Source organism: Neopsephotus bourkii, unplaced genomic scaffold (assembly GCF_033783945.1).
Source record: "Neopsephotus bourkii isolate Nb327-2 ecotype Australia unplaced genomic scaffold, CSIRO-AGI_Nbou_v1 NB_1637, whole genome shotgun sequence".
Taxonomy (NCBI): domain Eukaryota; kingdom Metazoa; phylum Chordata; class Aves; order Psittaciformes; family Psittacidae; genus Neopsephotus; species Neopsephotus bourkii.
This window is the reverse complement of record NW_026902112.1, coordinates 772537-800327: the sequence shown is the minus strand read 5'-3', so window position 1 is coordinate 800327 and position 27791 is coordinate 772537. Positions and strand designations below refer to the sequence as shown.

The following is a 27791-nucleotide window of genomic DNA, read 5'->3' as shown; positions in this document are numbered from 1 at the left end:
TAAGTCACAGCTTAAATAAAACCAGAAGCTAAGCAGAAGCAGGAATTATACAGAAAAGTAATGGAGATCCAGGAGCAAGATTACTCATATCCTTTCCATAGGGCTCAGGTGGTACCCACAAGAAAAACGCAGCTTCTAAGGAGGTCAGTCTCCCTCTGTCAGTCTCTAAAGTGGGCCAGGTTAGCATCTGAAATCCCACAGTACTGAAAAAGCTAGGCAGCCAGCATCTTCTTACAGGATTTTGGGGTTTCACAGTGAAGTCTGGTCCTGTTGCTCCTCCTTCTGAGCTTCACTCTCATATGCTGAGTCTCAGAAAGACCTGTGTGCGGATTCCAGGAGTCTCTGCTTTGGAGAGGAGCAGAGTTGTCAGCCAGCAGCATTAAACTGCCCATTGTGTATTGTTCAACACACTTTCTCATTTTTGTCCCAGCTGTCAGGTTAGTGTCTGAAGGAGCTCCTGCTGAAATGCAGTAATGTTGGGAAGCTACATGGTATTACAGAAAGAAATCCCAACAGCACATAAGCTTAAGCACACATCTCCACCACAACTCATGAAAGATTTGAAAATCAATTGTATTATTTGCTGCGGTAAGTACATACAGAGATACCAGACAGAACTGAGCTTAAAAAGGAGCACGGAAGAAGAGCACGGGAGTTTCAGGCAGGTTTTAACCATCTTGCCTGTGTCTCGCCTGACTAACCCCATACTAGCCTCTACCCCATCTCCCCCACTGTGCCAACCAGCAGAAAGCAAGCCTGGCATGAGACGCTCCAGAGCAACCAGCCGGCAGGCCTCCAGCCCAGGCTGACCAGGCAGGGGGGTCACACTCCGCACGCACAGAGCCTCCCGAAGGCTTTGCGATGACTCCCGACTACCGTGCCTGGCACGGAGAGGAGCAACAGGCTCTCCGCCACTCCACACATCTGCTGGGCCGCAGATCCCCTCCGTGAACAGTGCCGACCCACAGTGCTGCTACGCACGGGGCCGGGTGGGCTTCCTGAGGCGGGGAGGGAGTCGGAGCATGCAGCGGGGGGGTAGAACCACGGGCCTGCGAAGGCAGGCCGAGCGCGGGCCGACACCCTGAGCTCCCAATAGCCATCGCACGGCCCCGCTCGGCGCGCACGTCCCTCGCAGCGGGCGCGAGCGGGGACACCGGGCGCGAGCGGGGACACCGGGCGCGCGCAATAGCCAAGTCCCGCCCTCCCGGGGGGCCTCTAATTCCCGCCAATGGGGACGCGGCGGCAGCTGCCACGTGACTCCCCCGGCCCCCTCTGCTGGTGGCCTCGGTCAGGGGGAGGCGGGGTCAGTCGCAAAGCGTCGCGAGAGCGGAGGCGCGCGCTCGGGGGGGGCGGGGCTCGCCGGGGGCAGGGCGGGCGGGCGGGGGGGGAGGAGGGTGTGGGTCGCTGCTCTGCGGCGGAGACTTGGGAGCGGATTTGGGGTTCGCTCCTTGCCTCTGTTGCTGTTGGCTGTGGAATGGCCGCGGTTGCCGGGTGCTGAGGAGCCGGTCAGGTACGGGGCGCCCGCTCCCCGCACCCTTCAGCAGCCGTGCTCCGGTGCCGTGCTGGGGGGGCGAGGGCCCCGCCGCTGCCGTGCAAGCTCAGGGCGGGGGGCAGCGCTGAGGGCGGGGCTCGCTCCCACAGGTGGTCCGCTCCGCGGTGTGCTGGGGGGAGCAGGGCAGAGCATCCCCCACCGCCCGTATCCGCCGTGCTGGTGGCGCCAGCCCAGGGGGCTCGCTGTGGCCCGGGGCAGCGCACCTCCTCCGCGCGGGCCCGGCCGGCTCTCTGCGTCCGCGGGTGAGGTGTGCACACACCTGAGGGGAGGGAGGAAGGTAGGGCGCTGAGGGGGGCGGGGGCCGGCCCGGCCGCCCTTGTACAGCAGCACGGGACGGGGGGGGGGCACAAGTTAGTAACGCAGCTCTTCGGCCTAGGGGGAAGGAGGCGGGGGAGGTAATGCTCGTAGCATCCCTCGGTCTGTCCTTCCTTCCCGAGGACCCCCTCGGTAGGCGCGGCGGACTGCGGCGGAGGCCTGCCGGGGAGCGTCCGGGTAGGGGCCGATGATCCCCTTGGCTGGGGCTGTCTGCGGCCCTTGCTGTACGTGTGTTGTGGTTGGTGCTGGGAGGCTAAGTTCGCGTTAACCTTATGCCTTGGTTGGCTTGCGGTTGATGCACGCGAGTTAAGTTCACCCCCTTCTCAGTATTTCGTGTTTTAAAAGTGTCTCCTTCCCCCTCCCTCCATCTCCTCGCGACCTCCTCCCAGTTCCTTTTCTTTCTCAAGGGAGAAGGAACAGCAAGCATTGCTCAGTTGCTTTCTTGGCTCCTTCGAGGGGCTTTCTTTATTACGACTGAATTACCGTCTCTTCTTGAAGAAGGAGAGAAGGCTATGAGCTGTAGGTCCTGTGTTATAGCCTCCTTATTGAAGCCCTGATACATTGCCAGAGTGAGATGGGGAGGGGGAAAAGAAAGCTATAGTCTATCTGGAAAAGATCACTGATGCTGAACTCAGTGGTAACAAAATCCGCTTGATTTATCCGTGTTACCTTTGGGAGGGGTTTTACGTTGCTTTGTATCTGCAAAATTATTTCAGAATTGTAAAGTTAGCCTTTGCTATTTGCTATTGTCAATATTTAATTAATTCTTGAGAGATTTAAGTGCTTTTAAGTAACTGTGGTCCCGTTTGTCCTAGGGTATTTCTTGGTCTGCAGACAAGGGTTTTGAGGCATTGTAATTCAATTATGCCATCTTGGTGATACCCTGGAGTTTCATATTCTTCAGGGGTTCAATAAAATCTGTTGGTAGTTGAAGGGTATAGTGGTGGACAGTCTTAGTGTGGAAAAATAATAAGCCAGATCAGATTATTCCCTTTTTCTGTTAATCATTTTTTATGATACAATATAAAAAATAACCCCAAACTGACAATAACAGCAACAACAAATCCCATCACTAAAAATCCTCCTAAAACAAACCTATAAAGTACCTCCTGAACATGGTATTCTCTGGTGAAGTTTTCTCTAAGGGGAAATCAGATCGTTTGAGAAAATGCTACTGCTTGCAAAATAATACCCTCCCATCTTAACTGGTTTAATTGTGTTATGTGTGAAAACCACAACAGAATAAAAGTACAGGAACTTAAATTGCAGACATCACAAAATCTAAACTGTGGATATTTCTGGTGCATCCAGTGATATCTTCTTCCCAGAATATCTGAATTCTCAAACACACCAGGACTGGGGTATGATATTTAATGATGATCTAGGCAGAGAAAATGAAGCATTCTTTTGAAATTGATAAAGCTTAGTATTCATGTCATGCTTCTATGTGACAGAAATACAATGTAAAACAATTAGAACCAAACAAGAAACAGCCAGCCTTTGATAACTGTTGCTAATGCTGACCAACAGTGATGTATTACACCCCCCCCCCCCCCTTACCCCTTCCCCCAGCTTTTCTTCGTGTGGATGCATCTGTGGTCAAGACAACTTGTCACTTTATAAATGGACTTTTTCAAGACTGCCAGCCCAATTAGTGAAAGTGATAAATCATTAGAAGTGAGAAATAGAGAAGGATCCATTAGACTGTTCTTCTGCTTCTCAGTGTAGGCTTGTTTAGTTTGGTTTTCAGTGCAATTGTTTTGCTAAAGTTACAAATGAGTACAAACTGTTGCTTTTAAGGTATTTTTGAATCTTATACTTGGAATCAATATTTCAAAACTCAGTAACTGATTAAACTTTGCTTTTGCCAATCATCAGCACAATTTGGGTTCTTCAAAGAATAAAAGAAAAAGAAAAGGTACTTTTTTTTGTAAAAGAAAGATTTCTTGTTTTTTCTTTAATAGTACTACCACAAAAAATACTTGTTTGAAACATAACCATAGATTCATTCAATGACACTGTTGTCATTCTGTTGCATCTTTGGAAATTTAATAAGACCATATTACATTTAGTTCAAATTTATTGCCTAAACATTTCAAATTCCTCATGTCCTTGTATGCCTTTAACATTGATGTGCGCATGTACACATACGCCCCTGTAGCTATTTAAGGGGTATACTTAGCACATTTACATTTTACAGAAAAAGGAACAATTTTTTCCCTTTTTGCCAGATGATTGTCAGTGCACACTGAGTTAATCAATTTAGGCATAGAATAAATTTATACAAAGAGATGGAATCTGTGACAAAATTCCTGTTGGATTCCATTAAGCTGATTATTTAATTTTGCTTCATACATATATTCAAACAAGATTGGAAAGGCCAACTAAATGCTTACTTCATGGTCTGATAAAGAGGGGTTTTCTCCGCAAATCACTGGAAAAAATGAATTTGTACAATGGTTTAATTGGAAGGGACATTTAAAGGTCATCTACTTCAACCCCCCTGCAGTGAGCAGGGACACCATCCACTGGATCAGGTTGCTCAGAGCCTGTCCAGCCTGACCTTGTATGTCTCCAGGGATGGGGCATCTACCATCTCTGGGCAAACAGTTCTAGTGTTTCACCACCCTCATTGTAAAAAATTTCTTCCTTAAAGCTGTTACCCCTTGTCCTATCACTGCAGGCTCTGCTAAAAAGTTTGTTTCCATCTTTCTTACAAGCCCACTTTAAATATCGAAAGGCCGCAATAAGGTCTCCCTGGGAAGACCTCTCCAGGCTGAACAAGCCCAACTCTCTCAGCCCTGTCTTCTTAGGACAGGTGCTCCATCCCTCTCATCATTTTGGTGGCCTTTCTCTGGACCTGCTCCAACAGGTCCATGTTTTTCCTGTGGTGAGGACTCCAGAGCTGAGCACAGTACTGTAGGTGGGGTCTCACCAGAGTGAAGTAGAGGAGGAGAGTCACCTCTGTCAGCCTGCTGGCCGTGCTCCTTTTTGGTGCATCTCAGGATACAGTTGGCTTTCTGAGTTGCAAGAACACATTGTCGACTCATCCCCAGCTTTTTATACACCAGTACCAGCCAAGTCCTTCTGTACAGGGCTGCTCCCAATCCCTTCATCCCGCAGCCTGTGTTGATATTGGTGGTTGCTCTGACCCAGGTGCAGGACCTTGCACTTGGCCTTGTTTAACCTCATGAGGTTTGCATGCACCCACTTCTCCAGCTTGTCCAAGTCCCTCTGGATGGCATCCCGTCCTTCTGGATGGCGTCCCACCCCTCAGGTGTATCAACCACACACCTCAGCTTGGTGTCATCTGCAGACTTGCTGAGGGTGCGCTCAATCCCACTGTCTCTGCGTTGATAAGATACTGAAGAATACTAGACCCGATGCAGATCCTTGAAGGACACCACTTGTCACCGATCTCCATTTAACACTGAGCCCTTGACCATAACACTGCGTGTGACCATCCAACTGCTTCCTTATCCACGAAATAGCTCATCCATTAAATCTGTATCTCCAATTCAGGGAGAACGATATGAGGGGTTGTGTCAAAGGCTTTATAGGAGTCCAGATAGATGACTAGCTTTTTGTTTGTTCACTGATCTAGTCACTCTGTCATAAAAGGCCACTGGGTTGATCAGCAGGACTTGCCCTTGGTGAAGCTGTGCTCCTTGCTTGAGTTACCTCCCTGTCCTCCATGTGCCTTAGCATGGCTCCTAGGAGGATCTGTGCTGTGGTCTTCCCAGGCACAGACGTGACACTGGCAGGTTGCTAATTCACAGGATCCTACTTTCTACTGTTTCTAAAATGGTGTGATACTGCCCTCTTTCCAGTAACAAGGGGATTTGCCTGACTGCCATGACTTTTCAAATGTCATGGAGTGTGGCTTGGCAGTTACGTCAGTCAGTTCCTTCAGGACTCTGAGATGAATCTCCTAAGGTCCCACCTATCTTGGTTGGTACCACCAAGTCTGAGTAATGGCAACTAGGTTATAGCTTTCTAGCAGCATGGAGGCTACCAGGGCTTCCTGTTTGTTGCCCCCATGCTGTGATCTGACCTGATAGAAAGGTAGAGATGGTTAAACTCAGTGTGGGTATTTATTAATTACTCTCATGATCAATTTATTTTTTTTTTTTTAGGTGCCTACTGGTATTTAGTAACAGGAAAGTCCTGTTCCTCTTACAGCTGATACTTCTCCCTTTTATTCCCCCTTTTTTTGAGTTTACAGTAGGAGGAAATTAAATGTAATAGTCGAACACAATGTGCAGAAGTGAAAATAATTTTATATGGTAGGTTTTATTTACACAAGAAATGAGCTATTTCCAGGCTGTTTTGTTTGATAGTGCTTTCACTTCCTTTGCAGTTAGTTTCACAGTTTGGGTATTGAACCATTGTTCTTTTGAAAATGGATAATGATTTTATATATTAAAAAGAATACTTTTGGGTTGTCTTGTTGGACAAGTGGAATGCGTCAGATATCTCTGAAATTGATGATGGAGAGCTGAGGTGCTAAAGGTGGTGGGGGAAACCTGTGTATAATTCAACTACCAAAGGACAGGATGCAGACAAGGCAAAATGGTTTAATGCTGGTAAGCTAGTACAGTTTCTATACAGCATTTTTCAGAGTCTTTGTACTGTGATGTACAAGTCTTCTGGTTTCATGAGGTAGGTGAGGCTGCAGGAGGCTCTGTGATGATGCTTGGGTCTTAAGAGTTTACTAGCTGATGCCACAGGAACAAGCCTATTGCCTGAAGGCAGTGTAACTGTACCTGAATAAATACTGTGGAACCCAACATGGTTATAAAGGTATCTTCATGATTTTGCTGTGCTGGGCTTTGGTAAAGTTACTTCAAGGAGTGATCAGTCCAGAAATGTAGAGTTCAAGTAATTGACTTGGTCATGTGGGAGAACCAGGTTTTCCCACAGAGGGGTTGTCTTAGGACAAGGATGTGGCTAAGAGTATTTCCCTGATATGATTAGATTAACGGGGTGGATTAGCCATTTAAGGTACAGTGGTAGGGACAAGTGAGGTGGTGTTTTTTCTAATTGCTTGATGCTGTTTAATGGATTTTTTATTTATTTTTTTTTAAATACAGGAGTTGTAACAGAAGCATCATTGTGGTTTTTATAATCTTCTGTCCAGAGAATTTTACTATGACTTGAGTTTTTTATTTATATTTATTACGTTTATATCCAATATATATAATCTGTTTAATATGTACCAAGCTGCTTCATGTCGTTGTCATAAGTTTATGTATGTCGTAATACACCAGTTAAGAGAGACACTGTGCTCCAAAGAGAAAATGTTGCAGTTCATTTATACAAGTATAACTTTTTTTCTAAGATTCTAGCAAGCTCACCTTTAGGGAGGAGAGCAGAAATCAGAGTGGAATGTGAATAGCATACACACGTTACTTGATGCCACTACTCATCTTCTTATTTAAATGATATATACTCAAGAACAAGCCCATATAAAGATTTCTTTCCCATATAAAGGTTAAGCATGGGCTTGAGATGGGATCAAGCAAACCAAGAGACATCAATTTGATGAATGGACCACTCGGTGGATAAAGAACTGGCTGGAAGGCCGCACACAAAGAGTTGTGGTCAATGGCTCAATGTCCGGCTGGAGACCAGTTACGAGTGGTGTCCCTCAGGGATCAGTGTTGGGACCGGTCTTGTTTAACATCTTCGTCGCTGACATGGACAGTGGGATTGAGTGCACCCTCAGCAAGCTTGCCGATGACACCAAGCTGTGTGGTTCAGTTGATACGCTGGAGGGAAGGAATGCCATCCAGAGGGACCTTGACACACTTGTGAGGTGGGGTAATGCCAACCTCATAAAGTTTATCCATGCCAAGTGCAAGGTCCTGCACCTGGCTCGGAGCAATCCCAGGCACAGCTACAGGCTGGGCAGAGAAGAGATTCAGAGCAGCCCTGTGGAGAAGGACTTGGGGGTGTTGGTCGATGAGAAAATGAACATGAGCCAGCAATGTGTGCTCGCAGGCCAGAAAGCCAACCATATCCTGGGCTGCATCAAAAGGAGCGTGACCAGCAGGTCAAAGACGGTGATCCTGCCCCTTTATTCTGCTCTCGTGAGACCTCACCTGGAGTATTGTGTGCAGTTCTGGTGTCCTCAACATAAAAAGGACATGGAACTGTTGGAACAAGTCCAGAGGAGGCCCACGAGAATGATCAGGGGACTGGAGCACCTCCCATATGAAGATCGGCTGAGAAAGTTGGAGCTGTTCAGCCTGGAGAAGAGAAGGCTGCGTGGAGACCTCATAGCAGCCTTCCAGTATCTGAAGGGGCCCTATAGGGATGCTGGGGAGGGACTCTTCATTAGGGACTGTAGTGACAGGACAAGGGGTAACAAGTTAAAACTTGAACAGGGGAAGTTTAGATTGGATATAAGGAGGAAATTCTTTCCTGTTAGGGTGGTGAGGCACTGGAATAGGTTGTCCAGGCAGGTTGTGAATGCTCCATCCCTGGCAGTGTTCAAGGCCAGGTTGGACGAAGCCTTGGGTAATATGGTTTAGAGCGAGGTGTCCCTGCCCATGGCAAGGGTGTTGGAGCTTGATGATCTTGAGGTCCTTTCCAACCCTAACTATTCTATGATTCTATGATTCTAAGCCAGTCAGTTGTGGAAAGGAGACCTATACTCTGATGTCTTGGTATTTATTTTTTATTTTGCAGTCATTTTTACATGCATTTGCTTTGTATCTGGTTTATTTTGGACAGTCTAGGAGTTCTTTTTTCCTGGCTAAATTGTGTGACCGTGGGAAAAGTTGAAGTATTAAAACATATAGTACTCAAAAACCCCACACATGCTTTCTGTCATTATTAATTTGTTGCCTGTTTTAGGGGATGTAGAGATTAATAAACCTAACTAGATTATTTTGTTTCTTTTCATTGCCTGTGATTAAAAAGGAAAACTTGAAAAACTTTTTATTTCATGGCTATTTTTTTTTCTTGTTGTTAAGCTTCAGATCAAGAAGGGTAGCTGTCTCAAGCAGAAACTTCTAACCTACTTTGGTGAAGTTAAAGAGTGCTGCTAAATAAGTCTTTGGTCACCTATGTTTTGCCAGCAGACAAGTCTGTTCAGAGCAGTGCCAGAGAACAAGATTGTTGATACACGTTAGCCTGAACAGGAGTCACATGTGTTTTTCTGTAGTAGAGTTGATAGGAATAAATAGGCCAGTTAATGGAGTGGATAAGTAGTATGTTTCCCTCTCAAGATTGTTGAAGGGTAGTTCCAGTGCATTGTACGTTACAGGAATCGGCTGATAAATGTCACCGGAGTATCAGCGATTAGTGAAACAATATTTAATGTCTGTCCCATGTCCCCGTTTGCCCGCCCCATCCCTCCCTGCCCCATGCAGCCTTGAAATGTAGCTAAAAAAATAAGTTGGAACTAACTGTAAGGTCTGTATTTTGCATTTCATGCATCATTTTGAAAATCATTAAGGCAGCTTAAAGGCAGCAATCAGCATGGACGGTGTACTGCTTAATCTGTCTCAGTTTTAAAATGCTTTCTTTGGTGTTTGTTCTAGCTACTTGCCTTTGCAAAATGTATCCAAACTAAGTGAGGAAACATAAAATCAAGTATGTATGTTTTTCATAGGTGTTTTTGAGCTGACTTCTTTCATCAAGTACGAAGATTGGTAGACATGGATCTCTGTGCCAGGGCTCAGGGCAACCGGATGAAACCAAGAATATCTGTGAAGAAGGTAACTATCTCTGTGTAATAAAAAAGTTAGAGCTTTTTGATTTTCATTGCAGCAGTCTAGTAATGAACAAAGTGAACTGATAGGTTTAGCTGGGTTTCTTGGGGTTTTTGGGTGTTTTTTATTTTCTTTATACGTTTTAATTTTGGTTGTCTAACAAGGAGGCAAAAGAGCTGCCTTTGCTTTATGCTATAACATTTTTAGCGTAGTTGAACTGGGAGAGAGAATAATGTAAGGAAAGGGTGCATGCTTTTGGCTTTGCCTTTAGTTTTAAAGTGATATGATAAAATGATTTATTTGCTAAAATTTGCCTTATTTATTAGAGTATAGCTTTTTATTTTGATTTTTCAAGTTATGTAATAAAATTTAAATATATAGTGTTAATTAAAAACTTACATAAAGTCTATATTAAGACTTATTGTAATATCTTTATCCTCAGATCTTGGTTTTTTGTGTTTACATGAACTTCTGGGCAGTACTTTGGCGAAAATGTGTTTAGCATTTATGAAAGCTGTTAGTGTTGTTTTATTTTTAAACAGTATTTATGTATGTATTGTTAAAATTTGTCATTTTAGCTTAGAGAACATAAATAGTCCTCAAATTTTCTTGCAACTTCCGTAAGCGCTTACTCAGATGAAAGTTGCAGTTTACCCTGAAAGAACATATTTATTCAATCATACTTCTTGAAGTGGTTGAATACAGATGAGTATTTTTCTAGGTCTTTCCGGGTTACTAACGGATTCTTTACTTGCAACTATGTGCAATGTTTAAGAGGAGAAACTGAGCAAAGAAGTTTCTTATCACATGAAAATTGCAATCTTTTATTCCATAAGTAGATTTTCGTTGGGTTAAGGAAGCTGTGTCTGTGATATATATCCTGTAGAAAGTGCTTGAATGCAAAGGTAAGCATTATGAGACTGCCTGGCAGGTAAATGGTTGTTTCAGGTCTTGATACGGAATAACTGCCGTACATTAAGCAATTTGTAATAGTGGGTGATGTTCTCTCACTGTAAGACAGATGCTATGAAAACTTTTATTTTACTGGTTTATGAGAAATCTTTAGCTCAAAGAGAGTTCTGTAACCACAGTAATTTTGCATTTTTAATCTGAATATAAAGAGGATTTTAGAGGACTTTTTCAGTCTGCCCTTTATTTGTTTTTCCTCTTCAGTTTAAGAAACAAACCAACAAACTCCCCCTAGGTTTTTAGATCTTTGGGTTGCAAAACATCTTTCTAGTAGTGTCAGTGGCCAGTGATTCGTCACTCATTCTAATGGTTGCCTAAAATGCTAGCTCTGCGAACTGCTCCATTAATTGCCAATGAGCATTCTGGACTCTGTAGCTCTATGAGCATGAATTTGACCCTTACTGGTTGTATTGCAGAATTCTTCATTTTCATCCAGCCAGACTTCAGTGTTTTGGTCTCTTGATGTTTCCCTGAGGTGCGGCTGTTTAGATTATAGTGTGGAACTTCGATTCTCTCTCACAGACCCAGACAGTAGGGTTGTCAGAATCACACTGTTGCATCTTCTGTTGAATCACAGCTTGCAGTCTGATTCATGTTGTCTTTGCAGAGTTGTTGAAGTAGTAGCTCTTAAAAATCAGTACATGGCTGTGTATGCACATTTAAAGCCTAAGTTTCCATTTCTGCAAAATGATTTCAAGATATTTAGTTAATGTAAATCTTACAGCACATGAAATCAGGAATAGCTTCTTCGTTATGCAAGAGCAGAGTAAATATTAAATACCACTCTCCAACACTGGACTTGATTTCTCTGCAGATCATGGCACCTTACAGGTTTGTGGGATGTTTGAAATGTTAGAGAGCAGTGGTTTTAAAACAATTCATTAGTATTGAGCTTCCTTCAGTATACTGTGAAGGATCCATAATGAGTTCTTGATTTGCTGGCCACAAAGGAAACAATGCAAAACTTTGAACTGCTCATTTGAGCTAGAGGTTTTCATTCTTCAAGTCTGTCTCATTCAAACACATGTAAGTTTGAAATCTGTGCTAGGATAGAAATAGGATTTCTTGCAAGACATGTTACTTTAGAATTTTGTGAGGAAGAAATACATAGGCCTAGGAAGCAGAGCTTTATAGATCGCTTGGTGGTTTGTTGTTTTGTTGGTTTTTTTTTTTTTTCACTGTATGTTAACGTATATTGGAAGAAGTTGTACAGTTCATACAAACAAATGGCATTCTTTTGTTGAAGATGATCTCTTGTCTTTACCTAAACTGAGATACTATATTCTTGGGAACTTGCTGATTTTCAGTTTTTAATGGCATGTCTCCTAGACTGGAGCTTTGAGAGCACTTACTTTCATTGTTGTGTGTAGGGTAGGAGGATTTTTCTGAAATTGAGGCCAGTCCTTTGCTATCACAAGCACTATTTTGGTAACAATTTGAAGAAGTCATTAAATACAGTCTCACAATTAATGAGGAGAGATTAAAAAAACCTCAACATTTACTGTGGTTTCTTTTTGAACCATACTGCTGTAATATGAATACCAGGCTGAAGATATTCAGGGCAAATTCAAACCTATTTCTTTATGGAAGTCACTGTTCATCAGCCTGAATATTTTTTGTCTGTCGCTGATGTTCACCCTTGTGATGTTTTTACAGTTGGTGATCTGTCCTCTGTTAGCCTTGGTGTTTGGAAACTGTGTAAACTAAGGTTTTAGTCTGCTTTTATATGAAAGCCTCTGCATTCCAGTGATTATCCTTCATAGTCCTACTTTCTGTGCTTGTTGTGAGTTAATCTTCTTTTTACATGTGGATGATACTGTATGTGCAATTACACAGGATGTCCTTCTCAGTGACTCTGATGTCAGTTCTTTCACTAAAACGTGTACTGGGGTCATGTTTTCTGTTTTCAGTGCTGTATCACATTAACCATTCATTGCTATATCACGATCAAGAAGTCAACTTGGATCTTTTATTTCCCAGGTTGGGAATTCACAATTATATTTTAAAGGTTATTTTTTGTTTTTAAGAACAAACTTTGTACTTCCTACAATTTCCCAATGTGAGAGTATTTTAAAATGCAAGTTGTTCTTGTATGATTTGCTATTCTTCCTGTCAACTGGTAACACCTGCTTACTTCAATTATCATCAGATTTTATGTGCATATTTCTTTTTTCTTTTTTTTTACTCTTTTTTTTTTTTTTACTTTTAAAATTTATTAACAGTGATGATGCTTGACTTCAGTCTCAAGATAAATTTTGAAAAGGCTGGTTACTGGGTTAGTGACCTAAATCTACCCTCAGAAAAACCCCTTTGCAATCTCCATTTAAGCAAATGAAACAGCTTATTCAGTAAAATCGTCTTTTTCTGGTTTTGTTAGCTCGTCATTTATTTTGTTATTTAAGTGTAAATAATCTATGTAAGTCCAGATAGATAAGATATTTTCTCTATGTATGTATTATGCCTGTTAATTTCCACATCTTTATTCTCTTCATGTTCCAAACTTCTTAATATTCATTAACATAATCTTAAAACCATGCATCACTTCTTTCTCCTTCTCTTTTAAAATGTATATTTTATCTCTTCGGTTATGTTGTGCCACCATCAGAGTGCTACCAGACCTACATACAGTCTTGCATGCTGGTTCTTCCAGACCTGAGGGAGATTTATCCAACTGTTGCATCTTTCTTTTTCTCCCACTTCCACTTAGCGATCTCCAGAATCTTGAATTTTCCTTCACCTCAGTAGTCCCTGATGTGATACTCCTGTTCTAGTTACCTGTCTTGCCCCTCAGGGTGTTAAAAACTAGAGAAGAGTACTTGCTTACAGGTAAAGTCTATAATAGTAGTTTGTAGCCTTAGAAAACCTAACTACTAGAGAATAATGATGAGCCCTTCTCAATCTGGATCATTGTTGGCCTGCAAAGGATTATCAGGTCACATTGTAGGAGTATTTTTTCTCTCTGAGTGCTAATAAAATTATTGTAGAAGCTGAAAATGAGGCATTTCAACGTGCTGGTTTGGCTTTGTGAATCACTTTTGTATGGGAAAGAGGAATTACTGGTGGAGTCTTTGAGCAGTATTGGTGTTGCAGCCACCTATAGATTTGGAAGATGCAGAGTCAAAGGGAAGGAGGGAAGGACACTGTCAGCATACTTTGGAAAGCACAAGATTATGTTACTGAAGCGTGGAGATAAATTACAACTAAAAGTTGGGACAACGAAATAGATTAAAATGGAAATTAGATGAACACTTAATTGATTTCAAATGACCCAGTAACGGCCTAAAAGGCATTTTGAAATAGTTCAGCTGTAACTTTTCTATAAAAATGAGTGTGTTGACTTCTTTAATGCCACTTGGCCTTGGCTGTCAGGGGGGTAATCTGAGCCTTGTTTGCTACCATTCTGAAAAATATTTTGGTCCTTTCACAGAACCTGAAGTGAAGCTTCTATTTTGCTTCTGTCTGTTCCTTCTAGAAATGCTTCCCTGATTTTTTCTTATTGTCGTAAGCATGGTGACACTGGCCATGCTACAATAAGTTGGCTTCCCATGTGGTGGTACTTGACACCTTTTTTTTTTTTTTTCAAGGGGGGAAAATAAAATATCTTTCTTGAGGTTTACATGATACATAGGATCACTTTATCATAAAGGGATTGTTTTTGCTGTGGGAGTATCAGAAATGCAAAGCGCTGACTAAATTTGGTTATCTAGCACTTCTGCTGTTGTTTTAAGAAGCTATGGAAAGTTGGACACTGTTTCTCACTTTATTTTAACAGGGTAGTCGTGTAGAGAATAAATAACTGGATGAACAGTTTCTAACCATATCATAATCTTATTTCCTTCTTAGCCTTACCACTTACTACAGAATATAATAAATTTAGAATAAAAACCAGTAGGTTTCTAACTTCCTAAAGCAAGTGAGAGGATGTCTTTTTTTTTTTTTTTTAAGCTGAGTGAACCAGTTTTTGTTGTTTTTCTGTCATCTTGTGCTGTTCAGATGATCAGATACCAGTGCTGATAATTCTTTTGTTCAGCTGCACTTTTGTTACATTGGTAGGAAGTCTTAGATTCTTAAGCTTTTTTTAGCTATGTGTGGGTGTTTGCATATATTTACATGGGATTAAGTTACAGTTGTTTCGTATTCTTCAAGGAATGGGAAAGGAGAATGTGTATGGATTTTCTTATGAAGTTTGTTTGTTTGTTTTCATCCCCTCTTTTAAACCCACCTCCTTTGCTTTTCTTGGGTAAATTTGCTTTTCATTCTTTTTAAGGAAAAGCTGGTGGAAAAGTTACATGTGCAGGCTTTGATGAAAGGAATAGGTGGGGCTTGGATTTCTTCTTGGATTCATCTGTTTCTTTTTCCAAGTCTGCATGTTCTCACCTTTTTTTTTTTTTTTTCCCAATTACTACTAAATTGTTAACTTTTGGAATATAAATATTGCTTGAAGAAAACAGCTGTTTCAGTTCCATGTCTGAAATAAATACAAACTTTAAACCTGGTGATTTATATACAGAGTAATTTGAAATAGTATGAAGCAGCGAAGCCTGTGGGGGGCAGGGCATAGATGGATGTACCCTGTATCCAAAACTGAAAATGCATTTTTTTTTCTTGCATTTTTTCATTGTTTTTCAGAATTTTGGTGAAGCTGTACTACATTCTATGAAGTCACTGCTGCACAGCAGAAAAGCGTTATGCAATGTGTCATTAGAAGAATGTCTAAATCGGGAAGAACAAGAAAATTTAATTGAGGTTTGGCATAAACTGACCATTTGTATATATTTTGTGGCTATGATGTGACTACAATTTAGCTTGAAGCAGTATGGGAAGTTGCAGGATAATCAATGTGGACAATGCTGCAAGTTACTGGCTGTAAAATCTGTATCCCCTCTTGAATTCCATCATGAATTCTGTCACTGTAGTCTTGAAAAGAGTTGTGAGACTTCAAGATGACATTTCTCTGCTTTGTAGGACTTGTGAAACTAAAACCAAAATGTAAATGATTTTGTAAGAGTTGTACAACTGGGTGTACTGCATTTGTGAGCACTCCTATGATGGAGGTTTTATCCTAACAAAGTAGCAGAATGTTTCATCCAGGTCTGAAGGTAAAAGTTCGCAATTGCTCTTGTTTGCCCAGTGCTCAGCACTAAAAGGTAAAGTCTCAATATTGCAGATGTAGACTTTCTTTACATTAATACAGATGGGCCAAAAGCTGGACAAGTTCTGGAGAGAAGTAGACCTAGACAGAATGCAGGACTTTCTAGGTAAATACCAAGATGTAAGGAGGAATGACTAGACCTGCTGGAGATACAAGACAAACAGCAGCTTCTCCAAAGGGAGAAGAAGAAAGTAAGAAGCAATGTGTACCATGTATCTCGTATTAAGTGTCTCAGAAGACTACTGAGTAGTAGTTGACAGGCTTAATGAGGAGCTTAGAGAAGGAGAGGATGACCTGAACTGGAGAGGTGGAGGGGCTGAGATGAGGAGAAATTAAGCAAAAAAAGACGGAGGAGGTGGTTAGGGAAGACTGCTAGCTGGAAAATGAGTAGCAGGAGGAAGGGAAAAGGCAGATTGTGTGACCCGCAGAGATGAGTAAGGATTTACTGGGTAACATCAGGATTTTTGGGACTGGCTGGCTGATGAGGTTGTGAAGTTTGGGGGGCTGGCAAGAAGCTGAGTTTGTGAAGGATGAAGAGCTGTGACAGATTAGAGGTAAGGAAGAAGAGCTAAGCAGTGGAGGAGTGGGCAAAACCTTGTCTGTTCAGACAGATCATGCTCTAGGATCTATGAAACCCTTCAAACATTGTCCCCTTCCTTTTTTTTTTTTTTTTTTTTTAATTGTAGCAAATACCTTACAGGTATCTGGCATAAGTTTTATATGCCTGTAATGATGGTCCCTATGGAGAAAGATAGCTGACTATATTTAGTTAGCTTATTACCTCAAGCAATTAAGAGCCCTCTGGTTGAAATATAAGATGGTCAATATCCTGCTGCAGAACAGGTATTTCTGTCTTAATGAAAATACAGGGAAAGACACCTATATGCAGAATAACGTTAACATTATTAGGACTGCAAAGATAATTACTTAGACTTACAAAAAACAGAATTTAGGTTTTCTTGTACCAGTTTGATTCATTTCCTCTGTACCTGTGGGTTAGGATAACCTTCAAGTATAATGTCTCATACAGTGTTTTTAGTTTAAAGACTTGCTCTACAGACTATTCACCTTCTTGTCTTCCTGGCCTACTCTCCAACAACTTTTGAACTGCTGTACTAACTTCAGACATGTTTGAGGTATTAAAAGATAATTTTTTTTTTGGTGAAAACTGGAGTTCAGGCACCATAAAGAAATCTAACTCGGAGACAAAAATGTCAGACTCTGCAGTGGTATAGTCTCTTTGACAGCAACCTGCTGGCCCATCAGTGTACATATGGACTGGTTGGCCTTCACTTGTGTGAAGCTGTGACTCCTGCATACTGCTCTATCTTGCACAGTGAGTTATCCCATGGGAGAAGGAAAGGGTTGGGATCATTTTCCTGAGGAGGAGGAAATGGCGTGTAAAAAGACAAGAACAGACACCCTTAAAAAAACCCCAACAGCAACAAAATGTTCTTAAGAGAACTATTTTTTTCTAAGTCCTTCAAAAAAGTCCTTTAAAGTCCCTTAAAGGATTTTTAGTATTATGCTTAGTATTTTGCATCTTCTTTGGAAGAGTTCATATTGTAGGCGCTGTACAGATAAAAAGACAGAAACTGAAAGATGTCTTGCAGATATAAGGTGTAGGAGTTAAAGGGCACATTGCTCAGACAGGATCATTTCATAGTTAACAGAGTGAATATGGTGCCGGTGACCCTCAATTTGTCTGGAGCTATTTGGAATGTTACTGTAAAGTATTGTTTCATTTATGTTTCATCTGTGATGTCATAATGGGAATAAGGATAAGTGGATGTAAACAAGAACATCTTTTCTGAGGCACTGCAGCTTCCCAGCATAAGACCCCTTGAAATAAACAAGTCAGACTTTTTCATATTTTAACAAATGTTAATAGTTTCAGTTTAAAACAAAATTTTTTGTTTGTTTGTTTGGGTTTTTATTGTTGTTTTTGGTTTGGGTTTTTTTCAGTCACACATTGAAGTAATATGAAATCAAAATTCAAATACAGGTTGAAAAAGAATTGTTCTTCAGCCATTTCTTTGTCTAGCTCTATGCCTATCAGAGATTCCGTGTATGCATAAGCAAGCAAGTGAAGCAGTTAATAAGGGATTATAAACACAGTGATGTTCTTTGCTGTTTTTAAATCTGAGAACAAGCTGACTACCTTGGAGTTGCTGCTACAAATTTAGCATGAGCTGTGGCTTGAATTCATAAAACTCGGTCTTTGGAGAGTACTCTGAATAGTTGAATCGCCATATCAAAGTCCAAACATCAGTGGAAGTATTTAAGCTTCGTGCCTTATTCCATATCTACAAAACTGAAGCAAAATATTTATTTTCTGGCAATCTTGTTTTGAAAATAAATGCCTTGGGATTTTTGTGGGCCATGGATTTACCCTACTGATTTGTCATTAGGAAAATACTAAGTGAGAAGTGGGGAAATCTGACATGAAACAAAGTTTGAGTAGTGACTGACTCTTTGGTCTGTTCATGTTGAGCAATACAAGACACCTGTAGACAGAAGAGAGGGACAATACGTGGTAAAATATCTCTCTGGTTCACAAGCACAAAAACCTGAGATAAAGCTGACATTGCTGATGTATTACAGGTTCCTGAGCCTGACAAGGCTTTTTTTTTTTTTTTGGAGGTTGAATATTTTAATTCTTTTACTTTTGGGGTTTGTCTACTTGGGTATTACATACAAAATTGTGACTTAAGTAATCTGTTCTGTTTTGGCTTTAGGCTAATCAGTTTATGTGGTAAATTGTATAATGTGTTGGCTTTATGCTTTCTTCAGTATATCCAAGTGTATCACAGTCTGTTAGCATGGACGGACTTCAGGCTGGAACTGTTTTACATATGTCCATGCTGAAGCAAGGACGGATGAGCACTGATCTTTGCAAAATTGTGTTTATTTATTATAATGAGGCTTTTATGTGTTCCTGAGCATGTACCAGCCAATAGGCCACTAAAAAAATTTCTACGTAGCAGGTTTTAAATGTTGTATATGCTCTTTAGTCTGGTCTGACCTTTCACAAGTCAAATAGTATAACATTAACTATCTGTAACATAAGCCTGTGTGCAGCTGTTTGAGCATGCTATGCTACCTTAAAGTGTGGTTTTTGTGGCACTGGAAGGAAGCTTTATGGTAAAGCCTACTGAATTTTTAACTTTTCAGTATCTGCAGAAAACAAAGAAGTTCTTTTCTGTACTTCAATATGTTCACGTTTTTATTTTACAGCTTACATTTATAGACTTTGCTGAAGAGATGGGTACTGCTCATTTGCAGGTACAGTATATATCTATATTGCAAAATAATCTTCTAAGTAGTACCTAGTTTTCTAGATGAAGGAATTTTGGTGTTCAAGAAATTAAATACATGCATCTTCAGCATTTTAAACCCTAAATTTTAAATATCATTGAAAGGTTTAAAATAATTATTTTAATATGATTATATGTATTTAAAATATTACATGGATCAGTCTTTGTATTAGAATGGGCTAGAACAGCTTACCACTTTATTGAATTGACCACTAGCTGTGAATTCCTTGTGGGAGACCAAGAGTCAGTATTTATGGTTATGCCTTAAGGTACTATTTTGCATCTGAGTTAGATGAAGAAATACTATTTTAAAAGGGGAAGTGTAGGAAACTAGTGGAGTTGTGCTGTGCCATTGTAAGATGTTAAGAATTTAATATTCCTCTGCATTTTACATATCAGTATAATCCATAAAATATTTACACTGCAGTTAAATGCTGTTTAGATCTTAGTAGATAGAGATTGCTGTAATAGTTTGCCACTGTTTAAAAATGAAAACTAGAAACTCTGAATCCATTTGTGTTCAAAGCTGTATTAATGTTGCTAATAATTCAAATGTTAATAGTGCTAGACACTTTCTCAAGTATGGGCAAGAACTGTGTATTGTCTAGAGTTAGATGGAATTTAGAGAAAATTGGTTTGAATAGGTTTGTGGAAACTTGCTTTGTACTGTATGGATCAGTAGTGTTTAGATTGTTTAAAAAGCCATAAATCTTTTATAGGCCTTTTCTATATTGAGTAAATCTTAAGTGTTCCCCAAAATCATGCTTAAATAAATTCTGGGTTTTTTCCCTGTAAGAGCATGTAGAGGTCTCTTGAAAACCATTATTAGCTGAATTCAGTGTTTTCTTTTTTAGTTGTGTATCTTGTAGGATGTACAGCTGCTTTTCAGTTCTTGCAAGATTCTTCTGTGTGACTTCTTAGCCCCCTCTGGCCCGTGAGAAACAATGGAATTTCTTTTGGTAGAAGAGTGAGCTGGAGATGAGTTTATAGCTTGTTTGTGTGAGCTTTATGCTTCAGTTCAAGAGAATAAGTGGCCGATGGGGTAAGAAATAGGGGAGAAAAGAGAAGCTTGACCAAAATAAGCAGCTGTTACTATCTGGGGAGGAGATGAGATCAAAACTATCATCATTTATGTGTTAATTTTTTCACTTTGTATTCTCAATGTGTTTGTATATTTAAATCAGGGATTAGCAGCTGTTTCTGTAGAGCTTCCAGATGTTCTGAAGTCGCTCCAGTTGTGCAAATTAAAAGAAAATGAGGTTATATTTCTAAAAGACGTAAAGAAGACATTGGCAAAACCTTATGTCATGAAGCATCAGGTAAAACTTTTATTGTGTGTTTTAATTACAGAAGCAGCGTATTTGGTTTCATAAAGAGCTTTGTCATATCACACCGTGTCTTGCTTCTGTTTTTGGGCCGTCTTGGCCACAGTGGTATTAATGTTTTTATGTTTCTGTGGTTTCTTTAGAATGAGTGTTAGAAAATCTCAAACTCTGTGTTTTCAAGTGTAACAAATATTTAATTAGGTTACTTATCCCGTGCTTCTGCTCGGTTATAGTCCCTTTCACTGCCAAGATGAAATTTGTCAAGTTACACATCTCTGCTCTTTTCAGATACAGTTCTCATCCTCTCAGACGTCTTGAAACAGAGGTGCCAAAAAATATGTCAGGTGTTTGTAAACTCAGTGGGCTCTTTCCATAGTGAAAACTATTTACAACTACAAATACTCTTAATTATATAATTTCCATTATTTTCAATATTATTTCCATTATTATTATGTTAATTATTCCCAATTTTAAATCTTGTTAAAGCAAACTTCTTAAAGCCATATTTACTAATTATGCATGTTAAATTTAATTATTTTGTCTATAAGTTATAATATACCAAGAAGAAACAAGTATCCTATAAACTTAAGTACTGTTCAGTGTAAACATGCTTTGAAATACTGTCTTCCTCTACAGTTTTTTAACATTCATTCTTTAGTATATTGAGTACATACTATCAGGGTTGTATTCACAACCCTTTTTTGTTTATTTTATTACAATAATTTGTTCAGAATGCATAAGTTACAAACAGTGAGTGATTTTTGACTATTACTTGACATAAACTATTCAATTCATTTTCTTACCTTTAAAATATGTGGAAATAGTTTACTATTCATAAAAATGCATGGAAGGAATCCTCTCCTACTCCTGACAGTTGAAATCATTCTAAGATGGATATGTATGTTTTATGTTGCTTTCTTTTCCAAGAATCAGCTTCCTGAAGTGTTCTGTATGATGAGACTGTCTCCTTCATTCCCAAGGATCAAAGTTGATTATATATTTACCTTGCTGAGCAAGTATACCACAGGCATAAGATATGCAGTGGAAATAAACTCGTCACAAAACCAGCAAACAGAGACATGCCATGGAGAAGAGGATGACACTAATCAGTCAGTTTCTTCAATTGAGGATGATTTTGTCACTGCTTTTGAACACTTAGATGAAGATGAGCCTTCAAAGACACAAAGTGCTGGTAAGTTTTTTCATGCTGTTGACGTACAGAAATTGTTAGTTAAAATTCAGGCTGTTGCTATTTCATGAGAAAGTAAATATAAACACAAATTTTTTTTACATTAATCGTGCTCTGTAAAGGGTATTGTGCAATTGAAAATTTAATTTTCACAAGGGTTTATCAACTTATAAGCCAAAGATTCTAATACACTGTCAGATCAGATGAAATAGAATCTCATTCTACTTTGTGAGCTAAAAAAGTACATGACTTTGTCAGTAATTAGATTATTGTAATAGGATAAAAAAAAAAGTTTGGTTTAATCATGAAAGATCAGCTCACATTTTATGCTAATAACAAGCCCAGCAAATACCATGAAAATCTGTCCCCAGTTCTCTGGAGTTCTGTGGAAATTCTTGGGCTTAAAGCAATCTTTTTTTTTTTTTTCCCTTTTTTTTTTTTTTTTTTTACTATTCAGGTACATGCCGCTTTACTTCTCAAAACCATCGAGATGCTGCTTCACAGACCATCCCTGCTCAATGTTTAGAAGCTGTTGACTCAAAGATCCTTGTGAGCTCTGCACGTCGAAAGTCATCTGCCAGATCATCTGCTTTGATTGATATTTTGGGACTTAAGGAACGGTCCTCAGTAAAAAATTCAGTTACAACCTCAATTTCTGATCCTTGGATACAAAGAAGTTTCTATAAGCCATATAATCCTTCAGATCAAGGAGTTAATTTTTTCTGTAAAACATTGTTTTCTTCCTCTCCAGCTGAATCCTCTGAGTCAGATTGCTCCAGCCCAAGCCCCATCATCTTCTTAGATGAAGAAGGGTATCAAAAAAGCTTGAAGGCAAAACTCCAACTGCCAAAAATTCCAGTAGTGAAAGATGGTATAGAGGATTCAGACTCAGAAGTAAGTGAATTTTTTGATAGTTTTGATCAGTTTGATGAGCTGGAACAAGCCTTGGAAAACTCCTGTAAAGTGATTAGGGATCCCATCCTAGGGAATCCCTCCCAGAAAAGAAGGACTGCACATGAGCAATTGTCTTCTGCAAGCATTTCAATGAATCCTCAGAAATTCAAGTTCGATCGTCCCACTCTCCCAGCTAATGTAAAGAAACCAACTCCTCGTAAACCAGAATCACCCTATAGCAGTGTATTTGATGTCCCAGATTCCCCTCGCCCAGTTAAAACATCAGGAGAAGAGAATGGAGGCTTGTTCAGCCCTATTAGATCATCGGCTTTCAGTCCATTAGGGAGCTGTGGGTCTTCAGAATGTTTATGTCGAATTAATCTTGGTGGAGATGGGACAGATCGAAATGACCATGATGCAGTTTATAACAGTTATTCAGCATATGCTGATACTGTTTCATGTGAAATACTGGGTTCTGTTTTTCATTCGGAGTCCTCATCACAGCAAGTATGTGCAGGAAATGATTCGAAACACAAAGGGATTGCTTTGAAAGAGAAAAAAGGCCAAGCTGCTGATCTCCAAATGAAAACTAGTAAGGAGTCAGATAAACAAACAAAATCTAAACAGAAGTCATTAATGATTAGAGATAGCATTCAAAAATTTGCAGCTGAATTAGTTGAAAAAAGTTTTGGCAGTGCATTTAAAGACCTGCAAAAAGGCGTTTCTTCATGCACCAATGCACTTTGTCATTTGGCTGCTAGGTTGACTTCTTCAGTCTTTCAGATGGCTTTTTATGAGATTGGAAGGCGTAGGGCAATCGCCCTGAAGGAGCGTGCCATTAATGGCATAGCAAACTTTTTGGTGAGCGAAGCTATAACCAGTGCTTTGAAAGAACTGCGGCACGTAAAGAAACAAATATTTACCAACACAGTTGCGCAGTTTGCAGCAGACCTTGCCGAAGAACTTGTTTTTGAGGGAATCATGGAAGTATGCCAGTTTTCATATCCATCGACACCTACGGCTGCACAGTCTTCATCATTTGACTATGAAGACAAAGTGGTAAGATCCTATGCCAAAGATTTGTCTGAATCTGTCATTCAAGAGGCTTTTATTGAATTATCTCAGGTTGATGTGACCTTCACAACACAAGCAGCCATTAGTGTTTCCATGGATAATATTAAATATGTGAGCGCAGAAAGTATGTTAGAATCAACACGGACTTCCACAGTTTTGCCTAATTTTAATGATCAGGTAGCACTGAAGCCAATCCAAGATTCCAAGAAGGAATATACAGTACAACAAGCTCTGTTTTGCACCTCTGGTGTTGTAAGTTCAATACCTGTGCCCTTAGCTGGAAGAGCTCTTTGTCAAAATCAGGTTTCCTCTGATGCTTATAAAGCTAAAGTATCCACTGGACTGAATTTTGATGACAGTATGAAAATATGCAAAGACTCCACTCATCCATTTTTCACAAGCAGAAAGAGAGAAGATGAAGTCACTTCTTTCAGAAATATTTACCTGACTTCAGATCACAGCCAAAGTACTGAAAGTACTGCACCACTCTTATATAACCAAAATGATATCAAACAAACAAATAACAGATCTGGAATGAACAGTAATTCAGAATTAACAAGTGGTTCAAAAGGTATTAACACTTTCTCTGGAACTATGGTAGATATGATAGTAAATGAAGCTTATGAAGCCATAACCTCATCTAGAGTAACAAAAGCAGTAGAAGAGTATAAAGATTTTTTTACAAGAAAAATAGATAAAAAACCTTATGTGCAGTGTGTTGGTGAAGATCTCCCCAAGAATATGTTTGCAGATCACTTGGCCAAGTATGTAATCAAACAGTCTGTGGGTGAAAGTAAAACTGTGTTATGCAACACTAGTGGGAATTTAGCATGTAATGTGAGCTCACAGACTAATGCAGATATCAGTAGAAAAGAACAGTGTGTGATAAAGAAGCAAGAGGCTGAGAAAAAAAGTAATGTTTCTCTAATTGTGGAACAGCAACAGATGCCTTTATATAATCCATGTAAATTTCTTGTTACTCCAGCAGATTCTGTCCAGTGTTTTTCAGAATCTAAAGATTCTCAGCAGGAACAGAAGGGACACAGGTTTTCTTCAAAATCACCACCATCTTGTTCTGCTGTGACTTTCTCTAGGCATGTTCTAGAGAACTTTACTGATACAGGAAGCTGCTCAGTAACGTGCTTAAACAAGCCCTCAAAACCCCATGATACTCAAAAGCCATCATCAGGATCTTCGACTTACAGGCAGGCTGATTGTTTTCTGCATGCAAGTAGCTTTTCTTCAGTGATGCTTGGCAGTGAAGATGCTTTGCAGCTGGAAGATAAATCAAGTCTCAAAGATGGAAATACCAGTGTAATGCCGGATACACCCCCACCAACTCCTTTAGTACCATGTCAAGGTAGTTCTGAAAGAAACCTAAGAAAACTGTCTAAGAAACTCAAGGGAGAATTAGCAAAGGAATTTGCACCTGCAACACCACCTTCTACACCGTACAATCCATTCATTGCTGGTTTTTCTGAAACTGAACATGACTCTCTGGAAAATGAGGAATTTATGCTGAAGCTCATGCGGTCGCTTTCTGAAAAAGTGGAAAGCAGTGAAGATGAAGATCATTCTGAAGTGCCCGTTGAGAAAGAAGAGTGTTCAGAAAAAACAATTCAGTATGCAGATTGCTTAGCTAGCCATATAATTTCAATAGCCACTGAAATGGCTGCATCCCATTTAGATGGTAAAACAAACGGAAGAGAAACTGGCAGGAAGGTTCAGGTAGGTGTGCAGAACAAAAGACGTGGTTTTACTGGTTTTACAAATCTCCCAGAAGAGACGTGCAGTTCTTTATGGAATTATGCAGGTGATATGGCAGGAAAAGTTATCAATGAGGCCAAGGAAATAGTGAAATCAAGGCATTGTAAACTCTGGAGGTTGAAGCGAGTTAACTGTCAGGTGGATTGCCTTTATCTGAGAAACGGTGATAAAGACTGTGGAGTAAGAGAACAGCGCAGTCCAGTGCAGGACCAGTGGCTGGGGGAGAGCGATTCATCTGTACTTCCTTTACCACACGGTTCAGGAATGGCGGGTTTGACTTCCAAGTACCCAAGCTGTGAAAGTGTGACTGATGAATATGCAGATCATATTATTCGAGTTTTGAAAAGAGAAGGTGGTAATGTTGAACTGTTAATGGATCAGTATGCCAGCAGGCTTGTTTACAGGTCTATCAAATCAGGCTTACAGCAAGCTGCTAGAAAAAACAAGTTGAGATACAACAGAAAGACATTTCCTGGGCCAAATACACAGGTAAATGGTAAGCTGGAGCTGATCAAAGTGGTGAATAAAGATGCAGTACATCAAATGAAAAGCATCTTTCATCGTGAAGACCAAACATGTGAAAGGGGTATCAGCACTCAGAGAACAGAATGTACAGAGTTGTTACAGTTTTCAGAATCCCTTGCTCGCAGTATCACTTGGGATGTCAGGAAGAAATTGAAAATATCAGGAACATGTTTGCCAAAGTCTCTAACAGATTCCTGTCTGTATAAAAGGACTGAATTCGATGAAGTCACAGGGGATCTCATTAAAACAAGATTTTCTAGGACATTTCTTCCTTTCTCCCCTGATCATAAACTGTATCATAGTACAGGCAGTTTAAATGAAAACTGCTACAGTGAAGGCATAATTCAAGCTGTAGAACAATATGCTAGGAAAGTAGCTGATGATACTGTGGAAATGGGTTTAGAGTCAGCTGTTCTTCATGTGGCTGAAAACAGAAAGAATGGAGATAGACTCTCGTATGCTGAGAGACTGTCTCCTTTTTCTGGAACTGTCTATAGATGTTGCAGTATGAAGGAACATCGGTACTGTACTGAAAGTACACCTCATCATCTAGCTGTGCAAGAGTCCTCCATTCCAGTGCGACATTTTGCTCATCCTGGAGTAGGTGGTGCCTGTCAAAAATCAAGACTGTTTCCACTTGATATTCCTAAAATACATGTTGATGTAGAACAGAAGACTGTGTTTTCTGACAAGGGGGCTACTGCAGCCGTAGAGAAGGCAGAAGGAGAGCTGAGTTACACAAGTCTGACAGCTGACAGCGGTATTGGACAAGATGGAGTCAGTTTTGCTGAAAGCCTTACTACTGAAATAATGACATCAGCTATGACTAATATTGGTCAGGCAGTTAACATAAGGTAATATTAATTTTCTTTCATTTGCGGCATTCTGTACCAGAAAAAGAGGGATTGTTAATACAAATATGTGCTCAGAAGGAATTTTTTAATGTTTTTTAAAAACACACTTTGTTTTGGATGTTTTATTTTTATTTATTTAAATGATTTAGAACTGGTGATACTTAAATTACTTAGAACCAGAAAAAGATTACTTTTTTCTACCTGTGGGAGCTTGAGACCAAGATTTCTCAGTATATCAGCCTGCACATGTTCCAGTATGTGACTAGTAAGTGGAACTTACTATAGCAGCTTAAAATAATCTTTAGACACTGGCACAGGTTGCCCAGAGGTGGCTACCCCATCCCTGGCAGTGCTCAAGGCCAGGTTGGACACAGGGGCTTGGAGAAACCTGCTCTAGTGGAAGGTGTCCCTGCCCATGGCAGAGGGTTGCAGCAAGACAACAACCCAAACCATTCTGTGATTCTGTGAAATACAGTTATTTTTACCTGTAGTAGAAAACAGTAGAACTTACGGGTTTGTTGATCCATGAGCCATGACAGAATCCAAGTTTGTTTCCTACCTGTATTTCCTCTTTTGTGCTAAAAAAAAAAAAACAAAAACTTATTTTTGCTTCTGTCAGTAGGGCCAACATTTGGTACTAGCCAAACTAGCCATGGCTTTATAGAATGAAGGCTTTATTTTGATTATGGCTGTGTTGTGATGGTGTCATTATTAGGGAAAAAAACCCACATACCCTTAGTTTAAGAAAAAACTCACTAAAATACACTTTAGCTTATAAAGTAATAATAAAGTAGGCAAGGAACTGACTTTCAAATCCCCGTGTATTTAGCAAAGTCTAATACTGTGTTTCCTTTAAGAGACTTATAAATAGGAAACACGTGCCACAATAACTCTGTGGCAAACAGCAACTGTTTCTTAAAAGTGTGCATTGATCAGAGTGACCAGAAATCTCCTCCTCTTAATGTCCAAAAGCAATCTTTATCATGTGGTTTTTTTTCCAATTTCTAGTAATATTTATTTTGCTACCTTTTTTATGAATGGGAATTCCTCACCATATCTGCAGGTTTCTTTTCCTAGCTTCCAGAGGAGCATCATGTTGAATGCTAAAGTTGATTTTTTTTATATATTCAGTGGCTA

At 40.0% G+C, this 27791-nt stretch overlaps 1 protein-coding gene across 4 annotated transcripts in view; it reads left to right on the top strand.

The window, feature by feature from the left end:
* The first annotated feature begins 1398 nt into the window (after positions 1–1398).
* AKAP11 (A-kinase anchoring protein 11) overlaps positions 1399–27791 on the top strand; it is a 430499-nt gene continuing 404106 nt past the window's right edge. For 3 of the 4 annotated variants that reach the window (XR_009728594.1, XM_061374261.1, XM_061374260.1), the window contains exons 1-7: positions 1399–1510; positions 9489–9594; positions 15187–15303; positions 18947–18994; positions 20211–20345; positions 21279–21543; positions 21998–26654. Coding sequence is in view for 3 of the 4 variants with exons in the window: in XM_061374261.1 (XP_061230245.1) it covers positions 9535–9594; positions 15187–15303; positions 18947–18994; positions 20211–20345; positions 21279–21543; positions 21998–26654 (5282 nt within the window). In the remaining variant the exon portion in view is untranslated. The remainder of the gene's footprint in view (positions 1511–9488; positions 9595–15186; positions 15304–18946; positions 18995–20210; positions 20346–21278; positions 21544–21997; positions 26655–27791) is intronic. The other variant, XM_061374262.1, reaches the window with a different exon arrangement.